We start from the raw sequence: 22,668 nt of genomic DNA, 5'->3' as shown, positions 1-22,668 counted from the left end.
TGTCTCTCTCCTTATTAGGGTAAGAAGAATCATGACTCTTCTTCCTCACATCATCTCCACACATGCTTTTGAGAGATTAATGCACACTGGGCTAAATTTTTCAAAGGCAATAATTAATTTTGGGTGTCCAACTTGAAATACTTTGAGCTGGATTTTCAGAGGTACTGCACCCATTGATATCTGAAAAGCAGGCTCAAAGTAGCTCAAGTTGAGCACTCCTAAATGAAGCTCTGAAAACTAGTGGTTGCTTTTTAAATGTTTAAAATTTAGGCCAGCCATACCGTGACACTAGATGAGGAAACTGAAGCTTGGTCAACACTTAAAATTCAGATTGATATATCTACATTGCTCAGAGGTATGAAAAATTCATGCTGTAGCTATGCCAACCTTACTCCCAATGAAGAATGCTTCTGTTGACCTAGCTACTACCAGTCAGGCAAGTGGATTATCTAGTGACAGAAAAACCCCTTCTGTTGCTGTATGCTGCGTCTATACTATGGTTGAGTTTGGCTATGCCACTGTAGTCCCCGTGTAGACAAGCCCTGAGGGATTATTTTGGTGTAGAGGAATAACTTGACACAAGGTGGTGCAAAAGTTGCACTTAAATCTGTAAATCCTATGCAGTTATTAGTCTCAGTACACAGAATGGTGACACATTGAAGAAACATGAATTTTCCTTGGAGAGCGAATGCCTTGCTTATATAAGCTTGATGTGAATCTGTTAATTTTTCACACCATTATTACAATCCCAGCTGTTCCTCTTTGACAGAGAATGATTCCTCCAGAAACTGTATTTAGAGTGAACAAAGCTCTTGAATGGGGATAGAGGGAAAGAGCCTGGGATTTATTTCAAGAGGATATGGATATAATGCTAGAATTATAGCATCGTTTACCTGTTTTAGCTATAGGAAATTGACAAGTTCCCAGGTGTTTTGTTGCATTGATTGCTTCTATGGGCTTTGAGGAGAGGTGGATGTAGTACATTAGTCCAGAAGACTGGGGAGCATTTCCAATAGTAGGGCTCTCTCCCCTTGCTGTTTCCTGTGCTTGACTCAGCCCTCAGGTCAGGAACTAGGAAAGATAAAGTGGTTGGCAGGCCCACGTCTGGGTGGACTGTGGATAGAAGTGGAAGTGTTAGGGGATCAGTTGTACTGGGGATGGCAATGCCAAAAGTCTAAGGAGGATTGTGTCTGTTCTGGGGAAAGAGAGAACTGGGGGGATGGTCAGGACAAGTATGCAAGGAAGAGGAACTCGGCGCAATTATGCCAGTTCCCAGTGCTATAAAGGTTAATGCAGCTCTTGTCTGATTCCATCTGCTCTCCCTGCAGGCTGTATACAAGCTAGCAGATGTGGCTTGCAAGTGCCATGGTGTCTCGGGTTCCTGCAGCCTCAAGACCTGCTGGTTGCAGCTGGCAGACTTCCGCAAGGTGGGTGACCTGCTGAAGGAGAAGTATGACAGTGCAGCTGCTATGAGGATCAGTCGCAAGGGCAAGCTGGAGCTGGTAAACAACCGCTTCAACTCACCTACGCAGGAGGACCTGGTCTACATTGACCCCAGCCCTGACTATTGCCTGCGCAATGAGACCACTGGCTCACTGGGCACTCAGGGCCGGCTGTGTAACAAGACCTCAGAGGGCATGGATGGCTGTGAGCTGATGTGCTGTGGCCGGGGCTATGACCAATTCAAGAGCATCCAGGTGGAGCGCTGTCACTGCAAGTTCCACTGGTGCTGCTTTGTCAAGTGTAAAAAGTGCACAGAGATCGTCGACCAGTACGTCTGTAAATGAAAGAGTCACCAAAGCAACAAATCTATATTATATAAATCTATATAAATATATTTTATATTTGTATAAATAAATAGATGATAATAATTAAAGAAGCTTATTTAAGAGACATTTTGGTTTTGAAATTTCCCCATCGGACTGGACAGTTTGCCACTCCCTTTATTCAGCTGTGGAGCAAAGGGGGAATTTGCCCTCTGACCCTTCTCCCCCTGGATGTTATAATCAGAGTGAAGGGAGCCAAAGAGTTGCTCAAAAGGAACTCCCCCCATAGCCACCTCATTCCAGAAGGAGGGGATTGATTCATGGTTAGAGACGTGGAAGAGAAAAGTGGGTTCCCTTTGCTATCTCGTGGTTTAAAACTCAAAAGTTTATATGGTGTTGGACATCTGGAGTCACAATCAGACATGGAAGAGCCTTAGTTATTCATGTTCCAGGCCCCCAAGCCCTTTGGACAAGCAAAACAAGAGGACTTGGACCCATTTTCTGCTCCCTATAAAGGAAGTGCTGGTGCTTTGTCAAACAAGAGGGAAAGTCACCCAGGTCTCGTGCTGAAGAATATGGATTAAAATACAAGGTACCATGTAGAGTACTTGGAATGAGGACAGAGCAGGGACTCCTGCACAGTGGTGGGGAGACCACCTGTTCCAAGTGAGGGAGGAAGGTGTGATCTTCAATTGGGAAGAACTACTGTATCCTGAGAGTTTAAAAGAAACTAGCATCTAGCTCTTCTGTACCTCAAGGGCAATGAGAAAAATCTGCCAAAGCCCTGTCTAGGGTAGTCTGTCAAGGAAATCCTTTTCCCCCCTACTGTAACCCACTTTGTCTTTGTGGATGAGGAGTTGCTACCTGTCTCCTGGTCCTATTGGGCTCTTTGGGAAAGAAATATACTTCATGTGTATGTCAGTGGAGTGTGTGAGAGAGCCATACATACACGAAGGGGACTGGATGAACACTGCACCTCAGTCCTTACCATTGTTGCCATTTCTTCCCTTCAAAGTGGACACGAATGGTCACCTTGCCCAGCTCTTTTCAATCCTCCTCACCTCTTTTGTCCCAGATGTACAGTTTCTCTTTACCATTAAATACCCCTCACTGAGGTTTCTTTCTCTCTTGCTTGTATATGTGTGTGTTTTGTTTTATTCTGTTTTGTTATTTATTTCAGAGCCCAAGGGGCCAAACTCTTCTCTGGTGTAAACCCACTGCAATCATTGGAGCTGTACCAAGGATGACTTTGTCACCAGAATGTGGGCTAGCTGTTCAAGGAGTGAGGCCCATTCTGCACCCTCTTGTGGTGATAATGGAGAATAATGAAAAGGTGCTTGAACAGAGGCCCATTAGCAAAATCTACTAATCTCTCTTAACTTTCTTGCAATTATAACAAAATTCAATTAGTAAAATATGGATGGAACATATGCTGATCCTAGCACAGGATACTTCCTGCCCTTCATGGCATCTGCAGAGTTCATTTGCAGGCATAGAGGAATCAGAGAAGCGAACCTCAAAATGTAAACATTTACTAATATACTTCCCATTTTTTACTGACATTCCGAGTTTTTTATTGACAAATTTCAAATGAACAAAAAATTCCAATTAATGGACAAGATCCATAGTCCAGAAAACTAGATTTTTAAATCTTTACAACTTCTATTTCTGATCAAACATGGCAACTTTTACAGAACCCACTATTTCAACCATCAGAGAATCCTGCAAATGTATATTTCACATTGAAAGTATTGGAAGAGTCCAGAAATCCATAAGAAAGAAAAATAATGCTTAGTGATTAGTTTGCCTATTTTTACAGATGTGTCCACTTTTTATTTTTGTAATCCAATTTTTGTTTCTTATTCAACAGTCAAGATATTTGTTGGCATTGCAGAGAGCAATTTCTTGGAATACAAAAGGTGTCCTAAATTTATTTTATTATATAAAATCCAAAGCCAATGGTATAGTAATTCAAAGTAACAGAAATAATTTTCCATGCATGGAAAAATATGAATACAGTGGCCTGACCCAACTCCAATTAAACCTCAATGGGAACTGGCCTGAGCCCAAGATTAGTTCAAATGTGTGAGCTATCCAATCTGGGGATACTATACATTTCCTATTCAGTAATAAAACTCACTGCATATTGGATATATCTAAAAAGATTTTTTCTTCCTTCTAAGCTCACCCCCCTGTTCTGTTCCATCCTTACTGCAACAGTGCTTAAAGGTGTTAAATACTTGTATATGACACCCCCCAGGCACTGCTAATATATCCAGTAATTCAAAGTCTTTTCACTTGGCTTTTACATTAAAGACCATACATGTAAGGGAATCTTAACACATATTCCAGCATTGCACCACAGTAAATTTTGTGGGTGTAAATAATTGCAAGTGGAAGTGATGACACAGTGGGGACCCAAGGGAGGAGGGAAATGTCAAGCCTCTCCAACTTTTAAGAGAAAGAAACAAACAGGGAGGAAGTTGGAGGCCTTCTGTTGGAGAGATATGGAGTGAAGTGCCCCACAACCCCCTTCTCCAACTAGAGTGTGGGAAATGTTCCATGACTATGCCAGAAAGGATATACAGACTTGCCATCCTCCCCTTAAGGTATCAGGAGAGTAGCAGATGACTGGGTTTCCTCCCTCATGAAGACAACAGCCAGTAGGGGGAGCCTGTTGATGGATGGAGTTGTTTGAGGCTTATTGAAGGGCTTCTTCTATAGCAGGGGTGGGCAAACTTTTTGGCCCAAGGGCCACATCTGGGAATAGAAATTGTATGGCGGGCCACGAATGCTCACAAAATTGGGTTGGGGTGCAGGAAGGGGGTGAGGAGTCTGGTTGGGGGTGCGGGCTCTGGAGTGGGGCCAGCAATTAGGAGTTCAGGGTGCAGGAGGGGGCTCCAGGCTGGGGCGTGGAGTGCGGGGGGGAGGGCTTCAGCTGGGGGTGCGGGCTCTGGGGTGGGGCTGAGCAGTTTGGGTACAGGAGAGTGCTCTGGGCTGGGACCGAGGGGTTTGGAGGGCAGAGGGGATCAGGGCTAGGGTAGGGGGTTGGGGTGCAGGAAGGGGTGCAGGCTCTGGCTGGGGGTGTGGGCTCTGGGATGAGACTGGGGATGAGGGGTTTGGGGTGCAGGAGGGTGCTCCGGGTTGGGATCAAGGGGTTTGGAGGGCGGGAGGGGGATCAGGGCGGGGTAGGGGGAGAGGCTCAGGGGTGCAGGCTCTGGGCGGCGCTTACCTCAAGCGGCTCCCGGAAGCAGCAGCATGTCCCTTCTCCAGCTCCTATGCTGAGGCGCAGCCAGGTGGCTCTGCACACTGCCCCGTCTGCAGGCACTGCCCCTTCAGCTCCCATTGGAGCGCTGGAGGGAGCCACTGGAGCTGGGCCATTGGAGCATGTAGGAGCCAGAGCGGGGCCATGCCTCCGCTTCCGGGAGCCATGTGGAGCAGCCCCCGACCATGCTCTCTGGCCGGAGCGCTGGAGGGGGGCCATGCCGCGGCTTCCAGGAACCACGTGGAGCGGCCCCCGACCTTGCGTCCCGGCTGGAGCGCCGAAGCGGGGCAAGCCCCAGATCCCGCTCCACGGCAGGAGCTTGAGGGCCGGCTTAAAACGGCTGGCGGGCCGGATTCGGCTCGCGGGCCATAGTTTGCCCACCTCTGTTCTATAGGCTCAGAGAAGTATCCAAACGTTTGGAAGCGTCTCTGTACCCCAGTTATTTGGAGGCCTTGATCATTGAGAATTATATTAAAAATAACCTAACGTTCACAAGGATTCTAATAAAAATCGCCATCCTCCAGTTTTTCAGAGAATTTTCCCTGGATTTTTTTCAAATGATTTGGCTTTGAGCTTTCCCAAAGTTCGGGGGGTTGGGATCCAGAATTTTGGTTCAGCCCATCTCTAGCTAAAGAACAATTTATGTGGCACCCTCACACAAAAGAGTAATAAGATAGTAATAAGAATGTAAATCAGAGCATATTTAGATTGGCTTGATGTGTGCAAAGCCAAGGAAGGGCAAGCAGCAAATGAAAACCAAAGAGGAACTACTCCTTGCCAATGAGGGAGAAAGTAGTGGATTTTAAATTGCACATTGCTAGGTAGACAGTGTGATCCAGAGGCACAGGATGGGGAGTCAAGACCTGGGTTCTATTTCCAGCGCTGCCACTGACCTTAGACAAGTCACTTTACATCTTTGTACCTCAGTCTCCTCATATATAAAACGAGAGTAATGATACTTGCCTTCCCTTGTAAAGCACTTTGAGATGTATGAATTAAGAATGCTAATAACTAATATTTACTATTAATTATTGTAGCCATACGGCATTGCGCCGTAACACTCATAGCTCTAACAAAACAGCACAGAGGCAGGCTAGATTGGTACCTAGATGAGGGACATCAAAGAAACACTAAGGTGGTGTTGGGGATTCAGCAAGAAGCACTCTTTTCTCTGAGTCTGTATTGAACAAATGCCCTACACCAGCCTGGTGTTAGCGGGAGATGCTGTTTTCTGAATGAAATGTGAAAGTAATGATTTGATCATTCATGGTAATTAAGTAGCTCATGGTAGCCTGTAAGATTAAAGATGTTAGTCTGGTTTCTGAGCCAAATACCTGATTGCCTAAATTTTGCTTGCAGTTCAAATGCATAAGATATTCTGCCCTTTCCATCCCTAAACTATTGTGAAGAATGTGCACCCTGTGGGACCAATCTGTAACCTCTGGCCAAAGAAAGACAGCATTGCCAATTGCCATCATCTGCCGGTGTTCACACAGCATCCCAAAGAAACCTCAGGTCTCCATTTGGAGGAAGTCTGATATCTTCCATCTGGTAGAGGGCAGGTGTCTACCTGCATCTCTAAAGTGGCTATCCCAATGGTATCTACACACAGCTGTGTATAATCACACACATTTTCTCGCTCAGCTTTTATTTAACTGCATTTTAGGATACAGATTATATTGAAGACTCTAAGAAATAAAGTTCCATTGCACTGTAAGTTGCAAAGGGAAATGTTATATACATGAGCTGATCTGATGTATTCTACCTCAGGCAGGGCTGGAGGAGATGGCTCAGTGGGGTAAGTATCAGATTTTGTAAACCTCAATTTCCTGAAACCAGAGGTTTGAATACTGACTTTCCCAAGGTCACAGTGAGTCAGTGACAGAGGTGAAAATAGGATCCCAGATTCCCATTCATGTGCCATATCCACTGGACCGCAACCACCTCCCCCATCTTATCAAAGATGAACAAAACAAAATGCTTACAGCCACCAGAATACGCACCAGGAAAAACAGAGCACAAGCATGGCCTTTTATACCCAAGGATAAAAATAATTAAAAACAATATAACAAATATGAAGATCACCGTAAAGCTTTATTGTCATATCTCTATTTTGCCAGACTTCTTCCTGCAGGGGATAAAGGTGTAGCTGTTGCCATCCCGCTTCTCCCTCTCCCTTTTCAGATGACACAGGAGTTCTACCACTCTCATCAGGAGAGCATGAGAGGGTGTGAAAGGCACACTGGCACCTGCTAGAACAGAGGAAGGAGAACCAACAACAGGAACAGTTTCTCTTTCCCTGTAGGAAGCAGAGGACAGCTACTTCTCCCCTCCTTCCCCAAAACTGGACAGCCATAAGAGGGACAGGTAGGGCTGTTAATTGTGTACTGTCATGGGGTACACTGGCTCCTTAAGATCTAGGGGGAAAGTGTGCAGAGCCATATTACCTCATTCCAAAGGGCTTGTTCAAAGACAAATGTGTGGGTCAACAGACACAAGCCCTGAGAGAGAAAAAATGGTTTTGGGAGGGAGTAGTTTGTGGGAGAAAACTCAGCCTGCTGAGTCTGTCAAGAACGCTTGACGTTTGGGAGGTCAATGTTCCCATCTTCTCTCAACGAAATGGAATCTGGGAAATACAGATCCCCTTGGGGCTTCTGGGATTTGTAGGGGTCCACAGGAAGACATGCTGAGAAGGGGACAGCCTCTTGCCTGATAGTAGGAGAGTCTGGGTAGGGAGATTCTGCAGTGGCTTTCTCTTCTTTTTGCAAATAAATTCTAGCTGTTTGTTATTTACTTTAGCCACCAGATCTCTGGGGAGAGTTTGGAATCTTACCAGGAGTGCCTGGGAGGAAGATATTTGAGGATGGGACCATTTTGTTTGTTTTGTACGTTATTACAAGACTTTCTGTCTGTCTGTTTGTTTGGACTTTGCCACCAGGTCTCTGGGAAGAGTCTCGATTGTACAGAGAAAGAAATGCCCCAGGGATGGGGCCATATTGTTTGGTTGTTTTTACATTCAACAGGCATGGCCTTCTGCAGACATCAGCTTGCCATACAACCCATCTGTGACAATACTTAGAAATGGATAGTCCTCATGTTCAATTGAAGCACTAGTTTCTCTGAGTACTCCCTCATCTGGATGCGCTGAAGTTGAGGGGTATGGTGAGTGATCACCTGCAGACTTCCTTTGATGTGAAGCAGCAGCAACAAGAGGCAAAATTCTCTAGGCTATAAGCACAGCAACATGATCTTCCGATGATATCAAGGGCACAGGGCAGGACCTTTGCTTATGACCATAGGTGCTGGAACTAGGAGTGCTGGGTGCTGCTGCACCTCCTGACTTGAAGTGGTTTCCATTATATACAGGACTTAAAGTTTGATTCAATGGCTCTCAGCACCCCCGCTATACAAATTGTTCCAGCACCCCTGCTTATGACCAGGATGAGAGGCACAATTAGAATAATATAGTAACGAATCCATAGCCACCTAGGACAATCACAACTGTCACTATGCTTCACACAAACTACACAGGCCCCTAGTACCTGAACTACAGGAGAATCTCCATTAGCTATTTACTGTATATAGCCTATGACACACAGATGAGTAGTTCTTCATCCCATCAATAGGGAGCAGTGGTATACATACATATTAGTATGTTACAATACAATACACTCAGGGTGGGGCATGAAGGTAAAATTATTATTTTCTTTTTTAGACTGGGCTTGTATGTTAAATGAACTGTTAGTGTTTCTGTTTAATGTAGAGCCAGACTTTCATTTCTTCATCCACAACAGTCAATCTTGGCTCTGTGCTCACAGCAGTGTCCAGAGAAAAACACTGCAGTTTTTAATCCAGCGAAGAAACAATTGACTGGCTCTTTCATAGTCTCATCAATTCAATAAAGTCTAGATTATGACCTAACTTCTCGCCTTGTTTAAGGGCAGCACAACTATGTCCCACCCTAGAAGCAGCTCTGGGGAGGGATTATGACTCAGAAAGGAATTGATCCCGGGGGAAGTAAATTACTGAAGTCTTTGACAGGGCATTCCCCAATCCCCAACCCTTCTGTCCTTTCTCTTCCCTCTTCCTTGCAGGAAGGAAGCAGCAGATTCTTTGCAGCGCCTGCTTTCTCTCCCTAACTAAGCACAGAATCATGACTGGGGCAGGCCGTGGCATTGCCACATAAGGACAAATGGCAGTTTTGCCCATAGACCCAAGAATGTGAGATGTGGAAGGCTGAATTTAATCTCACCATTCTTAGCCAATTAGAACTATTAATTTTCTCCTCCAGCAAATGAACATTTTTGGAAGTCTGGTATCCAGCATTATAGTAACTCCAATACAGTATTTAAAAGGAAAAACAACATTATTTGGCTCTAGGATACAGAATTTGCTTCAGTACAAATTGTAGTAAGTTGCCACCTCAGTACAAATAGGTAAGTAACCTGGAACACCAAGAACTCTTCTAAGAAAACAATTCTGAATAGGTTCCAAGAGGGAACAAATGCCCTGCACTAGAGCCCCATACTTTTAGTGCCAGTTTTTGTGGACTAGCTGGCTAATACATATATTTTTCTTTGCTTATTTTAATTCCATTGCTGTTAATAATTCCTCTCCTTCCTTAGTAAAACTTGTAGTCAGTTATCATTTCTTTTCTTAAAAGGTTATTTGATTAAGATGGACATATTTAGTTCTTTTAAAAATCAGTCTGAGTCCTGTTCCTTATTTTTTACTCCCCTGAATTTTATCCAATAATTCCTCCATCTAGCCCATAATTTTTTGGGTTAGCGCATATATTATAGAAAGACATCCAATCTTAATTTAAAGATGTCAAGTCATGGGGAATCCACTACACATCTCTTGGTAAATTGTTCCATCAGTTAATTACCCACACTGTTAAAAATGCGCCCCTGGTTTCCATTTTGCAGTTTAAACTTTCAACCACTGGATCTTCTTATGCCTTTGTTAGATTAAAGAGCCTCACTACTATCAGAAAACTTCTTGTGTAGGTACTTACAGCCTGTGATCAAGTCACCTCTTAACCTACTCTTTGATAACTAAATAGTAGAGTTGGGCAGAGAAAGCTAATTCCGTTTCACAGAGGATTTAGATCAGTGGTGAGCAACCTGTGGCCTGTCAGTGTAATCTGCTGGCGGGCCGCCAGACAGTTTGTTTCCATTTGTATGGCCGCCCGCAGCTCCCAGTGGCCGCGGTTTGCCGTTCCCAGCCAATGGTAGCTGCGGGAAGCAGCGGCCAGGCCCATGCCAATGAAAATTTTTTTAAATATTTTTTTCTGCCCAGTTCTACTATATAAATTGATTTTAAAATTTTCATGGTAAGGCAGGTATTTGAGACCTTGAATCATTCTTGTACCTCTATTTGAACTACTTCTGCAGTTGCTTCTTAAATTTTATCTTTTAAATTATATAGTGGAACAGTATTTGTCTCACTATCTGTATTTTCCTTTTTGATGTACTGTACTGCATACACATGAACTTACCATCACAAGGGAAGTCTCATAAATATATTTTGATGTGTGGTGGATGTTGTACATATATGTACAAATATAATTGTGATAAAAGTTTAATGTATACATTCCCCTGCCCTCAGAGCTTTGTATTTTAAAAATATGATTGGGTGTGATGTTGCGATGGGTTTTATATTATGACAAGGACTGTTATATTGGGAATCTTAACTTTTTAAATATATTTTTAAATAATGTGCACTATTTTTCTATTAAATCTTTGTTGCTTTGGGCAAGATGCTGCAAATACTTATGCATGTGGATACTTTGCTACTACTGTGGAGATTTCTTCGGGGGGGGGGAGGGGACGGTGACCCCCCCCCACTTCCACCGAGGGGGGATAGCAGTGTTATGCAGAGACCCCCTTGTCCCTAACTGCATTGTGACAAACTTGTCCCCCAAAGGGAGGACGTTACCCCTCATAAGGTGTCTGAAAGACTTGCCCACTGGGATACTCCCCCCTTCGTGTCAAAGCAGCAGCCCTCACAGGGACGGGGGGAGGCTCCCCCCGCAGAGGAAGGCAACGTGTGTTTGTGAGGCGGTCTCTGGGATCTCCCCCCGCTCCCCCCCCCAGGTTTCAAAAGCCTCCCGGCGCGAGCCTCGCTTACAAGACACTAAAAGCCCGCGCGATCGTCACGAGCTTCATTCAGCCAATCAAAGAGTGATGCCGCTCGACACGTAGCTATAATAAGCCTGAGGAAGGGATTGGGAATCACTACGCAAATTACGTAACTGTAGTAAAGGTCAGGGTAAAAGCGCACGAGGGCCGCAGCGCACAGCGCGCTGCGTGCACATGCGCACTCATACTCCCCCAGCCCGGCGCGGACTAGTTTCTGACTACATCACCCAAGATACACTTGGGCATCCCGTGAGCACGTGTCCGTAGGGGCCTGCGCGTGCGCCTTGAGGCTGACTAGGCATTGGCTGTGGCAGCCCGCGTGATGATGACGCTCTGGGGCAAGTCCTAGTAGCTAGGCGATAAGGCAGTGGAGGGGGAGGGAGGAGGCGGTGGCCGTGGCCGTTGCTGCAGCGGCGTTCCCGGTGGCGGAGGAGGCGGTGTCATCGTGGGGCCTCCCGAGTGCGCGGACGGAGGCGGTCGTCGGAAGGGGGAAGTGGCAGGTGAGGGGCTGCGGCGGGGAGCGGGACGTTACGCCAGGGTCGCCGGGGCCTGCGCGGGGGGCTCTGGGGTTGGGCCCTTCCCCGTGTCGTTCCACTGGGGCATCCTTCATCCCCCTCCGGCGAGGCAGGGCAGGGCAGGGGATGCGGACACTGGTGCGAGGGCTGGGGAGACTCCAATTCCCCCCACAAATATCTGAACTGATGCCAGCACCAGGGCTGGCGAGAAATCAAGTTGGAGTAATAGTGTTTGCTTACATTCATAAAGCACTCTGAGATCTTTCGCTGAAGAGTGCTTTATATGCGTGAAGTATTGTAAGTGGGTCACGAAGCCTCCTATAAGCGATGAACTTTGTTGTCCGTCTGGCAGGGGGATTCTGCCTTCCTGATCCTTATGGGTGGACTAAAACTCTATGTAACATAAGAATCAGGAGGTTTTTAGTTTGCCTGCCCATGGGAACTTGTCTACACCCCAGCATTAATGTTCGGTAGTTCAGCAGATTGAGGGAGATACTGAAAACTTTCTGTGTGGGAGGAAAAACAGTCATTCTGGTTGAAGCTCAGTATAGCCAAATAAGCAAAACCCAAACAGTTCTGACTGAGACTTAAATGAGTTACTTTTTTAAAAAATAAATTGTATTTTGTTTTGCCATAACACTGTACAGAGATACAAAGTGGTATCACTACACACTTACAGGATATGTAATCAACCAAGTGCTCACCCATTATGTACAACAATACAATAAAAATGTAAAAGGTGAGAGGGTCACTGTTCTGCGTAGAGGATACTATGTGTTTCAGGATATTTAAAGCATTGAATAAGACAAAAAGGTGGAATTGATTCCATGACTTCTTGGACATGTCTCCATATTGGCTATATGTCAACAAATATTCAACTGTTACTCAATGTTAGATTATAACCTCTTTGAGATGTGTACTTTGCCATCTTGCATCTGTAAACTGTCCTGCACATTTGTCAGAAACTGTTCTGCATATTTATTCCTTATTTAAAATTGCACCTATTAGTGCAATTGAGGAGGTTTTTAGGTGAGTAGCTAATTTTCTCTTCAATGATTTAATTTGTTAAAATTATCCTTATGGTATAACCCTCTTTTTAAGACTTGGAAATGAAGTCTTTACTTGGCATGTTTGACTGCAATAGGGTATGGAAGTAGAACATTAACAGTGTCAGAACACTTTAACTTCTGAGGAAAATAATTATGGTCTCCCCAGAAATCAGTCTTTGAAATTCTTAATTATGTGATGTGTAACTTTCCTACCTTACCAAAAGCAGTCTATAAAATACTTCAGAACAGAAAAATTACTAACTTTCGTGTTGATAAGTGCTGAATTGACAACTGGGAAGTGCCCCCTGGGATTTCAGGTGGAGCACAGGCAGAAAGCAGAGTAAGTTTCCCCACACCACCCTTCTGCATGCTTCAACTGTGTCTGGAAGGACTGCCTTTAGGGGAGAAGGAAACATCGTCACCCTGTCTCATTTGTTACTTGGCCAGCAGGGGTTCCAGTTAGTGCCAGTTGTAGTGATGGTTTTGTCGTGTGGACACGTTTTGTAGGGATTTTATTGATAAATCATTTGTTAGGCCTTGTCTACATCCCGACACGTTACCATATTTGTACACTTGCCAATGGTTCTGTTAGCTGATCTTTAGGCTGAATGCAGTTTAGTAGTCAGTGTGGAACAGGACGGTCCTGTTTAGTATTATGTCAGTGATGAAATATTTAATATTTATTCTAATTTAACCTGTTAAACCAGGTTAGTAAATCAGATTGTAGACAAGAGTTCGAGCATGGTAAAATGTCATAGTATTTGATCTGGCCTCTGAAGGGTAACTATTGAGCTGGGCTGAATCTGAACCAGTGATGTAGAGGTGAAAGGCTCAGTCCCACTATCAATCCCAACTCAGTCCAGGCCATCAAACTGATCTTTCTTAAGTGCAGTTAAAATGTGAGGTGAGGGGAAGGGATTGTTTTACAGCAGACTGATATAGCAGCAACTCCTATGGTGAATGTTTGTTTCTTTTAGTGATCTGATTTATCATCGATGAGAAAACACTTGATTAACAAAAGTGCTTTCCTAATGGGAAACCTCTCATTGTAAAATAACCTACCTCCTTAGTACACCAGTAATGTGTATAGTTCACTGGGTCACTACATGGTCACCTTTGGAACATTAACTATCATCACTGCTGAAACAGTTTAGTTAAACCTCATCAGGTCTTAAGGCCTGTCTAAACAACTTGACCATTTTTCTTCTAACTTTCCACCAGTAATGTTCCATGACGAGCAGTAATAGTGATGGTACTAGTGTGGGCAGACGCTGATGCCCACTAGCATGTTAATAATTGTGGATGAGATTCTTGCAAACTCTCTGACCCCTTTACACTGGGTGTAAAGGACAAGACATCACAAGGGATCCTTAAAAGCCTGTTTGTACAGGTGCTTGAGTTGCCATTGATCAGTTAGTGAAGGGGTGGTTATCAGTAACTGCACTTGGCAGTGGGCTCATAATGCTAGTGTCTTCTCTAACACTTAGTCAAAACTGACCATAGAGAACCTTCAGTTGAATATTTGAAGTGGTGAATTTTGTGTGATCTTGCTTCATTCCAACACATTACAAAATAAAAAGTGAGGCCCCTCTGATGGTCTCATCAGACCAGCACTTGTGCTGCTGTTTCAGACACTGCAACATTCTTGTGTCTCCATGTACTAAGTATTAGAACACTAATAGCTTTCTGAAAAGCCATTCCAAGGCTATGTAGTTGTGTAATCATGCTGTGAAATATATGAAAGGAATAGACTCGCTTCTCCCTCTCCGGAGACCCTGTTTGTCTACACACCAGAAAAATCTTGACAAAGAAATTTTGTGGGGGAAGTTTTCAGGGTTTGCATTAAGTAATGTACTCAATGAACTAAGTGTCTAAGTAAAATTTACGTTTTCAAATGGAAAGAAGTCATTTTTCAAAGGCTAATGTATTTATGGTTTGAGAGTCTGGACTTTAGTACTTCGGTGGGTAGCTGAGAAAAGAACCTGCTACACAGGAGTATGAAGCAGTTATGAAAAGTGTTTGGGGGGAAAGACTGTATCACTTTAAATCTTTTCATTCTTTGATAGAGCTTTGGAAGTATAAAATTGAATTTGTTTTAAACAAATGTTTTCCCCTTGCTTTCAGCAGGCGCACTGATTTTGTAGGGTTGTGCCTGGATGGTGGGTTAGTGGCTCTAAGCAATTAATTGGTCTTGATAAATAAGGATTATGAAAGAAATCAGTTTGCAAAAAGTAAGGGTGTGGTGGCAAAATTAGTTTTGTTTTTGGCCACCCATTCTTAGTCTTTGAAATGGCTAGTTTCTAGATTCCCCCCCACTGCATTCACTTCTGATAACTAACATAGGCTTCTATTATTCAAATCACATGGGTTCAGTACACAGCATCCTATTTTCAGAGCATAGTTTATTAAAAGCAAGAGAAGAGCCTCTTCAAAGCCCTGCAATAAGATGTGTGGAAGGGTTGTTTCTGCCCACCACTTGGCAGTAACTATGTGGTCGATCTGGAATCTGAGACTTGTGATTCTAATGTCAGAAGATCAATCATAAAACCTAGCTGGAGCATAAATGTTACAAGATATGTGCTTATTGGACGAGTTATTTGAATCGTCTATGTAGAAATAAAAGGCCTAACTTAACCCAGTTCAGGCCAACAGGACAAACCTCCAGGTTTACTTTGGGGGCACATGAAATGGCAAAAACCTTTGTGTATACAGAAAGCTATGTATTGCATTGCAAGGTTGTGGTCAGTGTGAGATGTTTTGCTGGCTGCCTTCTGGAAAGTAGTTTCATCTGCTAAGGCTGCTTTTCACTTGGGCCTGGTCTATGCTTAATGTAACTACAGCGTTCCAGGATGTGAAAGTCGCATCCCTGAGCACCACAGCTTTGCTGACCTAATCCACTGTGTGCATGTGGCTAGGTCAATGGAATAATTCTTAGAGGCTCTTAGAGGTGGATTACCTACAGTGTTGGAAAAACCTTTCTGTTGCTGTTGGAAGCATCTGTGCTGTGGCACTACAGTGGTGTAGCTGCAGCCTGTAGCTGTGCTGCTGTAGCACTGTAGTGTAGACATGGCCTTGGTTTGAGAGGTGATGAATAACTGAACTTAAACAGGGGAGCACTGGCAGAGTTAGGGAGCTCAGGAATTTAAATGAGCACTTTCAATGTTGATACTTAAAAACAAACTTTTCCTTGCACACGTTAACTCAGATTTTTAGATTTCAGTTTTAATGATTTAATTTACTAGTCAGTTTTACTCCTTCTTGGCACACATGGTGCTATTTTGTTTGAATTTCCAACACTGCATGGAAATGTCTAAATCACTGTGTGTTTGAGTCACATCCTGGTGTGGGGGAAGAAGGGAGTGGCTAAAAACCAAAACAATTTTTCACAGTCTAAATGTTGGGCTCTAGACTTGTTGACTTGCTTAGTATTGCTTGAGTAGACACCATCTGGCATAGAGGTGAGACAGCGATGGAATAAAGATGAGCAGATTAGATACAAGATGTTGTATGCATGGTGGCATGTATTCATTATGAGTTCCTTTTCCCTTTTCCAGAATTACGGGTCTGTGTGTGCTGCTGTAATGAAACATTCCTCATGGAGGAATACTAGCCTCTTTCTTTCCAGTCCATAAGGATCTCCCCAGTTTTCTGGAAGCTGTTTGAGACAACATTCAGTAAAATAAAAGCACTTGAATGATGGGGAATCTTGGATGCTGACTAGCTGCTTATGGGGGTCACGTGATTTAGTGCAGGATCACTTGCAGAAACACATCCTTACACCTATAGGTCAGTACAGGGTTCTTGGCATGAAGTTATGTCCATGTAGGGAAAACTTGCATTAGGATGGATTTCAGTATCATTAGAGTACTCAGCTTTGGCCATGAAATTTAATGGAGTCCTCTGGGAATGTGACACTTGCTGTAACTCACTATTAGCAGGGCTAACAAAGCCCTCTGAGAACAGAAGATAAAACCAGGCACTGTTAACAGAAGGAAAAAGAGGGCTTTGGAGCGGCTGGAGTACTGGCCAAAAGTACCTGGCACCCGACTGTTGTTGTAATACAAACAATTATAGCAGAATGAAAGCTTTCTGTTTCAAGCTTGTCTCTAAGTGCTGTAAAATCTACATGTTTACTTGAATTGTTTTGAAATGTAGTGTGTCTCATCAGAGGTGTGGGGTTCTGTTAGTGATCTAAATTTGGGGCCATTTGACCAAGGGATACAGCCCGTGGGGGGGAAGAAGGGGAGGGAAAGACAGCTTTTCTTAAAGTTGAGAGATTCTGGCAGCCTCTTTATGCTCACAGATTGAGATCAAACCAGGGCTCAGCTAATCACATCAGGGTGTCCCATGCTTTACAGTTACCCCCAAATTACATGCACCTTCTGAGGGAAATCAAATTTAAATCTTAATTCAAAAGATTTTGCTTTTCCAATTAAGCTCATCATAAGCCTCATGGTTATTTCTGTCCCTATTGAGCATGTGCGAAGAGGCTAACTCTCTGGATAACTACTTCTACATCACAGGACCTTGGTGGCTTCAAAGACATGATGCTCAGATTCAATGACCACAACATCTACTGAGGCAGAAATCCGAAATAAAAAAGAGGCATGTTGCCCCAATCTGCCTCTATCAAAGGGAGATTTTTATTTTGGTCAGATGTAATCTGAGCACAACTGAACATTCAGAGGGCATCGAAACTATTTTTTGAAAATAAAATAAACTACACAAGGAAATTCTGAGAAGAAAAGGTGATTAAGGGTGGAAGAGTAGGTGGGAACAGGGAGAGAGGGGTTGGGGAATAAGGAGATGGGGCACTGGGAAGGGGACATGAGAGTGAGTTACAGGGGGACTGGGAGTGCCTGTCAGGTCCCACATTCCTCTTCTGTTTGTGTGCCTTAATCTAGTGGCCCCAGCTCATCTGTAGGGATGTAACCCCCCTTCTCCTCTTCAAGGGAGCCAGGTTTTAGGGGGGGGGGCTTTCCTATCTGGAGGGTCTGAATCCCTCTACCTACCCTGTATGTGAGCTGGGATCTGTCCCACCAGTGGTTCCTAAAGCCTGGTCCCTCTCCTGTGTAGGTGCCAGGATCTTGGGGGATCTTGCCTATCTTTGGGGGTGTGACTCTCTTCCCTGCTCCCCTCTTGTGAGTCAGGGTCTGGGAGGGGCTTGCCTTTCTGTTGGTGTCTGAGCCCTTCTCCCCAACTCCCATCCCTTGTGAGCCAGGATCTGGGTAAACCCTGCCCCTCTCTGGGGACCTTAGAAAAGGCATGCACCAAGAACACAGCTGAGACTGGGGTCAGGAGCTGAGAACATGAAAAATTCCGGCCTGGGGATGGGTGAAAGGGAACACCTATTGACATGAGTGAAGCAGTTCACTTGTTTCGTAACTATTGTTTCAAGCTATTTTAATCACCATGGGGGGTATTCTCTATCAGATGAGAACATCTCATTGAGATGAATGGGACACCTTTCTGAGCCTGCGAATTGAATTTTGAAATCCACCTTGGGCAGAAAACTGAGAATGAACTGAAAACATTTGGGAAAAATCAACCTGTGTCACTGTTTGGTGTGGGGGGTGTTTCTTTTCTCAAAAAAAAAAAAAATGTTATGAGTACAGCAAAATAGTCAGAAGATGCTGAAACTGTCTTTAAAAAGAAAATAAATTTACACATGAAAATGCTTACTGGGAGAGGAGGGGTGATTAGGTGTGCAAGAAAGGCAATAGGGGCTGAGGGGTTTGGGTCTGCAGCAAGGAATGGGTGTATTGTGGGAATGAGTGGTAGGGGAGGGAAGAGGGGTCCGGAGGCTTAGGGGAGGGAAGAGGGGTCCGGAGGCTTAGGGGAGAAGATGGGAGGGGTTGGAGAACTATGAGTAGCAGAGGGAGTTGGGGATTTTAGATGTGGTGGGGCCTGTCAGACCTGAATTCTCCCCTTCCCTATATGTGCTGGGATCTGGGGGAGTCTTGGTTCTTTGCAGGGGGTCTGAGCCCCTTTCCCTGCCCACCATGTGTTCAGGGATCTGGGGAAACACCGCTCCTTTTGGGGTGTCTGAGCTCCTCTTCCTGCTCTTCTATGTGAGCTGAGATCTGGGGTGGAGGGAATGAAGGTAACACACAAACTAGGGCTGGCGCACGATTAAAAAATAGAATACCATTCATTTAAATATTTGTGGATGTTTTTTACATTTTCAAATGTATTGATTTCAATTACAACACAGAATGCAAAGTGTACAGTGCTCACTTTATATTTATTTCTCTTACAAATATTTGAACTGTAAAAGAAAATAAAAGAAATAGTATTTTTCAATTCACCTCATCCAAGTACTGTAGTGCAATCTCTATCGTGAAAGCGCAACTTACAAATGTAGATTTTTTGTTTGTTTGTTACATAATTGCACTCAAAAACAAACCAATGTAAAACTTTAGAGCCTACAAGTCCACTCAGTCCTATTTCTTGTTCAGCGTTTGGCTGAACAAACAAGTTTGTTTACATTTGCAGGAGATAATGCTGCCCGCTTGTTCACAATGTCACCTGAAAGTGAGAACAAGCATTCACATGGCACTGTTGTAGCCGGCGTCACAAGATATTTACATTCCAGATGCGCTAAAGATTCATATGTCCTTTCATGCTTCAACCACCATTCCAGAGGACATGCTTCCATGCTGATGACAGGTTCTGCTCAATAACAATCCAAAGCAGTGCAGACCGATGCATGTTCATTTTCATTCTTTGAGTCCGATGCCACCAGTTTTTTCTGGTGGTTTGGGTTCTGTAGTTTCTGCGTCCGAGTGTTGCTCTTTTAAGACTTCTGAAAGAATGCTCCACTCCTCGTCCCTCTCAAATTTTGGACGGCACTTCAGATTCTTAAACCTTGGGTCGAGTGCTGTAGCTATCTTTAGAAATCTCACATTGGTACCTTCTTTGCCTTTTGTCAAATCTGCAGCGAAAGTGTTCTTAAAATGAACAGCATGTGCTGAGTCATCATCTGAGACTACTATAACATGAAATATATGGCAGAATGCGGGTAAAACAGAACAGGAGACATACAGTTCTCCCCCAAGGAGTTCAGTCACAAATTTAATTAACACATTTTTTAACAAGCATCATCAGCATGGAAGCATGTCCTCTGGAATGGTGGCCGAAGCATGAAAGGGCATACGGGTGTTTAGCATATCTGGCATGTAAATACCTTGCAATGCCGGCTACAAAAGTCCCATGCAAACTCCTGTTCTCACTTTCTGGTGACGTTGTAAATAAGAAGTGGGCAGCATTATCTCCCATAAATATAAACAAACTTGTTTGTCTTAGCAATTGGCTGAACAAGAAGTAGGACTGAATGGACTTGTAGGCTCTAAAGTTTTACATTGGTTTGTTTTTGAGTGCAGTTATGTAACAAACAAATCTACATTTGTAAGTTGCGCTTTCATTGTAGAGATTGCACTACAGTACTTATATGAGGTGAATTAAAAAATATTTTTTTCATTTTTACAGTGCAAATATTTTTAATAAAAAAATAAAGTGAGCACTGTACACTTTATATTCTGTGTTGTAATTGAAATAAATATTTGATTTTCAATGTTTTGAAATATATTTATAATTTAAATTGGTATTCTGTTTAACACTGCAATTAAAACTGCAATTAATCACGACTATTTTTTAATCTAGTTAATTTGTTTTGTGTTGATCGCTTGAGTTAACTGCAAATAAGTAAAAGCCCTGCTTTTTACATATAGCCATATATACTTGTTCATATGTTCATGCAAACATGGATACATTTCTTTTTCACCTATAACAAATCTGTTTTTCCCCACCTGTAAAACCAATTTTTTGCAATTTCTTTTGTCTCCAAATTAATAAATTTTTCCCCTGGTATCAACTTCAAATTAACCTGTACTCTTCTGTAGTTTATCAGCTCTATCAAACTTGACAGCAGTTCTTCAAAGCTCAGTTATCAAGCTTTCCCCAGATAGGAAACATTTCACTGATTCTCTGCTTGTGGTGTAATTTTTTCCCCATCCTTCAGAGGACTGTGGGTTCTGCTCCCCCTTGCTTAAAGATGAGGCCATTTGTGCTGCCTCTAGGATGGGGATCTGGAGCCAGATCCCCAGATGTAGTGAAACATAAGGCAAAGGACCCCTGGAACAGGGTGGGAATGATAGCATCTTACTTGCTCTGAATGAGTGGAATGGTTTTTGTTTGTCCTGGTATAATGCAGCAATTATTATATGTATTGATATCTGCTTATTGCTAGAATAGCATGGCACTCTTAAAATACTGTTACATATGTGAAGTGCAAGGTCTAAAATGAGACCTGATGTTTTAATTGTTTAATCAATTGTGCACATTCATATAATTCGCTAGCAGATAAGTGATACCATATGAGGGCATTATGGGACCCACCCTGGCTTGCTAAACTTCGATGTCACTTTGTAATCCTGCTGATTTTGCTGAAGGAGTACGCGATTGTGCTATTTCGATTAATCTCTACATGAATTCTTTGGAGTGTTGCAGTGGGGCTTAGGGCACAGCTTCCAGTAATGAAGATCCATACAGCTAATTCAAAGCCTTTTGTTAAAATTCATGCTGCCTTCTACGGAACATTCAATGAACGTGGAGGCTTTAAATCTATGGAGCAGGAAAAGAAGCACTTGCACTCGTTAGGTAGCTCTTGGGTTCTATAGAATTAATATGCATAATGCATTTGAATCTAATCAGTAGATTCCTTTTGTTAGTGCTGGTCGAACTCTGGTATTAGTAAAAGTGCCTAGATCTAGGCCTCCCAATCTGAAAGTGGAGTTTCTTCAGAAAGCCAGTGCAATGGAAAACGTGGGCATGGCCAAGACTGGCTTTTATCTCAAGAATATTGGCAGGTTACAGTCTGAAAAGGAGTTATCTAGTAGTTGGAGCAAGAAGCCTGGTGGCTAAAAAATTCGAGATTAACTTTTTTGTCGCTCTCTGAACAAATTGTTTAACTTGTTTGAACTGTAACTGAAGCATGTTTTTGCAATGTAGGTCTACTACTGCAATGCACTTCATAGTGGGTTGCTTCAGGTGCAAACTGCATATCATATATAATCCATGAATTTACTGGATCATTCCAAGCTTCTAATGCTTTAAATACCATCTTGCTCTCTTGGTTTGGTGGAGTTCTTGGACTTGAATTATGTAGAAACAGGGGTTCTCAAACTGGGGGTCGGGACCCCTCAAGGGGTCACAAGCTGTTGGCCTCCACCCCAAACCCCGCTTCGCATCCAGCATTTATAATGGTGTTAAATATATAAAAAAGTGTTTTTAATTTGTAAGGGGGATCGCACTCAGAGGCTTGCTATTTGAAAGGGGTCACCAGTACACAAGTTTGAGAACCCCTGATGTAGAACCCGTTACAGTGTCCTGGAGCTGTGAAAAAGATAGGTTAAATTTAACCTGTTACCTCTACTAGGTTTCTTGTTGTTCTTTGGATCTGTGTTCCTTGGCTAAAGTATAGACTGGAGAATTATGAATTTTTAGGGTTATTAGCTAAAATAGTTTTGAAGACAATGGGAAATTCAGAGAGCAAAATAAAGATGGTTAGATAATGTCAAATTGAACTCAACATTGGTTATTGCAATTTTCAAGAAACAATAAATCAGTTCAATTTAACTCAAGGTCTTATCATAATCTTGGTACAAAGACAAACTTCTATCCTAGTTCTATGCTGACTAGTCTGAGCCAGATGATTTTGGTATTAATATGGAACTATGGATCCTTAAATATGTATCCTTATTTACTTCAATCAAGCTTGTCTGCCATTGGAATTATGAGACTGCTCATGTCAGTTGAAACAATTCCAAAGTAGCATTTAGAAATATAGACAAGTTACTTAAATATCAAAATGTCAAAATTGACTTGTCCAGGTGTTTCTCATAGCCAAGGTTTGCCACTTGTGTACACACA

The 22,668-nt window shown here is 43.2% G+C and overlaps 2 protein-coding genes across 2 annotated transcripts in view; both read left to right on the top strand.

The window, feature by feature from the left end:
* WNT5B (Wnt family member 5B) overlaps window positions 1-2,876 on the top strand; it is a 95,992-nt gene extending 93,116 nt beyond the window's left edge. Inside the window, exon 5 of the mRNA XM_024204538.1 lies at window positions 1,329-2,876. Coding sequence (XP_024060306.1) covers window positions 1,329-1,787 — 459 coding nt within the window. The 3' untranslated portion in view covers window positions 1,788-2,876. The remainder of the gene's footprint in view (window positions 1-1,328) is intronic.
* Window positions 2,877-11,548: 8,672 nt separating this feature from the next.
* ADIPOR2 (adiponectin receptor 2) overlaps window positions 11,549-22,668 on the top strand; it is a 77,322-nt gene continuing 66,202 nt past the window's right edge. The window contains exon 1 of the mRNA XM_026654335.2: window positions 11,549-11,674. The gene's annotated coding sequence lies outside the window, so the exon portion shown is untranslated. The remainder of the gene's footprint in view (window positions 11,675-22,668) is intronic.

This window comes from Terrapene carolina, unplaced genomic scaffold (assembly GCF_002925995.2).
Source record: "Terrapene carolina triunguis isolate 2854851 unplaced genomic scaffold, T_m_triunguis-2.0 Scaffold190, whole genome shotgun sequence".
In the NCBI taxonomy this organism is placed as follows: Eukaryota; Metazoa; Chordata; order Testudines; family Emydidae; genus Terrapene; species Terrapene triunguis.
Note: the sequence above shows the minus strand (reverse complement) of the source record. Positions and strands in the feature narration are given on the sequence as shown.